Raw genomic sequence first — 2,821 nt, 5'->3', positions numbered from 1 at the left:
TCTCTGTTACTGTACCTGCGAGCCTCAGAGGACTGGTGGGAGGGCCGACATAACGGTGTGGATGGGCTGATCCCACATCAGTACATTGTGGTGCAAGACATGTAAGTAAGATCCATTTATGAGGGATCCAGTCAAGGAGTCAGTACCTTAGTTCAGAGTTTCTTTGGGCTTGGTCATTATTTATGTTGCTCTGTGCTTGGCCTTATGAAACGTGTCCTCATAAGGATTAGTCTGAATAAAATGATCTAATCTTTCTTTGTGTTTTTTTACTTTTTAATGCCAAAATTAGTTGCAACAAAAACAAAACAAATTGCCCCCAATCAGCAATTAGCTGTAAAGCTGTAAGGAAGGAGGATTTTTTTTTTTTAAACTTAATAAATGCTTACATCACTCATTAAATGCAGCCTTTAAATTAATTTGCCTGATAACCTCCCCCTGCCCTACAGAGTAGGTAACAAAATTAAAGCTAAATTAAGAGTAAGAATGATGTATGTTCTAACAAAAGTAGGTTTTAATTTTGGTGGTGGTGATTAATTTTCTCTGTACAAGGAAATGGCTCACTGCTCTGATAATATTGATAATATAGACATGATTGTTAAGGATTCATGCATGAGCTTCAAGAAATCGAACACAACGTTCAATCTCTCAAAGTAAAAGCATTTCCCGAAGACAGAGACCATCAATCGAAAAAAATTATCCTCTGCTGTTTGTCTATGTCAGAGATGATGCGTTCTCAGATAGCCTTCAGAGGACTGATATCGAGGCCAGCAGTGGACCACACCACGATGACAGAGCGCCATCCCGAAACGAACGCCAGTCTCCTTGTGAACATACACCCGAGCACCGCTTTGGAGCAGCATTGGGAAGGTAGGGGTTGGTTAAACTAGAGAGAGAACAGAGTCAAGAAATTCAAACCAAGGACAAATTATGAATCTTTCTTATCGCTTTTTAGAGTGAGAGTGCGATCAGATGGAGCTGCCGTTCCACGCCACAGGAACAGTGCTGACAGTCACAGTCCCACCAGAGCTCCAGACCAGCCCCCTAGGGTTATGCCTCGGCCCTGCAGCCCACACAAAATAGCTGTCAGCAGGGGTTCAACAGACAGTCCAGAGAAGCGGCGTCTCACCACATTTGGCAGTGCTGGCTGCATCAACCATCCTGACAGAAAGGCCTTCATCGACAGCCACTCTCAGCGATCTTCACCCAGCACCACTCGGCATGCAAGTTTGGGGGACCACAAAGCTCTTGAAGCTGAAGCGCTCGCCGAGGTCAGCGACGTAACAGATTATTAATAGTGTTTATCCTGTTTTTTAAATTGATTCTAGCCTGAAATTCTGTGTAAATTGCTGTATTGTTAATACACTAACCCTACTTAAAATTCTATTTTGTTTTTGTTGATTAGGACCACATTGGAACTGAAAGAAGCAGTCTTTTATTGCCTTACCTCGTATTTAATATTGTATTAATATTTAATTCTTGCATATTTTCAGGAGGATAATAAATGTAAAAATAGAGTACATTTTTAATGTCTACCGTATCACCAGAGAAACAGCTGTGGTTTTAGTTAGTGCTTGCCTCATTATTTGATGTCAGTTTCAATCTTATTTTTCCTTCTGCTCATGTTTATCAGGACATAGAGAAAACAATGAATACAGCTCTCCATGAGTTGAGGGAGCTGGAGCGACAGAATGTAGCCAAACATGCCCCTGATGTTGTTCTGGACACTCTGGAGCCCCTCAAGCACCCAGGTGGAGCCCAGGATCCGCCTGGCAGCCCTCTCCACACCATGGTGATCCGGGATCCGGATGCAGCCCAGCGACGTAGCAGCAGCAGCACCTCCTCCGAGACCATGACCACTTTTAAACCTGCTCTGTCAGCGCGCAGACCGAGTGCCCCTCTAAGGCCCCCGCCTGTCAGACCTGTCCGGCCTGCTCCCGTGATCGGACAGGGGCAGGGACCACCACACCGCTCCAGCAGCTCTAGTTCCTCTGGTCTGGGCAGCCCAGGCATCACCCCCACTGACAGGGTCTTCCCTAAAGCTCCCTCCCCATCACCATCCACCTCCTCCTCCTCCTCAGACAAACAAGGTAACATGTAGCTGCAGTCAGTCACAAGTCAAGTGGATGAAGAACACTGTGGATACCGAGTGATTGTGATTGCCACCCCTACACCTCTTTTTGACAGCAAAGCAAACGTTGACACCTGGTCTGTATGATGAATATTACCACTAATCTTGTATATCGTAGGATGGCTACTGCTGGTTTCTGCCCACACGTTGGCTTTTTGGTGGACAAGTCGATGTACTGTATTACAGTGACATATTACACAGAAATAGGATTTAAATATATGAGAATTATTTTATTGAATGCTACCATGCTGCATAGCCATGCTGGACAAAAAAAAAAGGGATGCACTGGAAAAATACTTCTGTTTATTGAACTCTGACAGTGGGACATCTCATTGAAATGTTATTAGGTTACAAAGTTGTTGTGAGCTTGGACTTTGTCTCTGGTTTCCTGTTTTGTTACGGGGGAACGCTCAAGAGAATATTTCATCACATCATGTAGACATCCAGTCTGTGCTGGTGGTCCATGTAGTCTATTATGACTGTGATTTATTAGGCACCATTTATATTAACAGAGAAGCCTTGTCCCACAGTGTCATTCAGATCATGGCTGAATGGAGAACCCAGAGTGGAACTGCCCCAAGCTGCAGTTCTTCTAATGGCCACTAGATGCTGGTTCAAAGGAAATTACAACTGTGCTAAAGTCACTATGAGTAGAACTTCAAAAAAAAACAAAAAACATCTCATGTTGGAGCC

General features: G+C 44.1%; 1 protein-coding gene across 1 annotated transcript; it reads left to right on the top strand.

Moving 5' to 3' along the window:
- Nucleotides 1–7: 7 nt before the first annotated feature.
- Nucleotides 8–2,815, top strand: LOC111651930 (SLIT-ROBO Rho GTPase-activating protein 3-like). The gene is made up of 4 exons (XM_023402009.2): nt 8–101; nt 721–867; nt 953–1,268; nt 1,631–2,815. Exons 3-4 carry the CDS (start codon nt 1,050–1,052, stop codon nt 2,096–2,098), a joined length of 687 nt encoding a protein of 228 aa, XP_023257777.1. The 5' UTR covers nt 8–101; nt 721–867; nt 953–1,049; the 3' UTR covers nt 2,099–2,815.
- The last annotated feature ends 6 nt before the right edge of the window (nt 2,816–2,821 follow it).

The sequence above is a fragment of the Seriola lalandi genome, unplaced genomic scaffold (assembly GCF_002814215.2).
Source record: "Seriola lalandi dorsalis isolate HSWRI2012SDOR001 ecotype SW California unplaced genomic scaffold, Sedor1 jcf7180001973388, whole genome shotgun sequence".
NCBI lineage: Eukaryota > Metazoa > Chordata > Actinopteri > Carangiformes > Carangidae > Seriola > Seriola lalandi.
The sequence above is the reverse complement of the archived record's forward strand: the minus strand, read 5'-3'. Positions and strand labels throughout refer to the sequence as shown.

Coding starts and splice junctions, on each gene's coding strand:
- LOC111651930 (XM_023402009.2), top strand. CDS start 1,050: ATGCCTCGGCCCTGCAGCCCACACAAAATAGCTGTCAGCAGGGGTTCA. Junction 1,269..1,630: donor AAGCTGAAGCGCTCGCCGAG/GTCAGCGACGTA, acceptor CATGTTTATCAG/GACATAGAGAAAACAATGAA.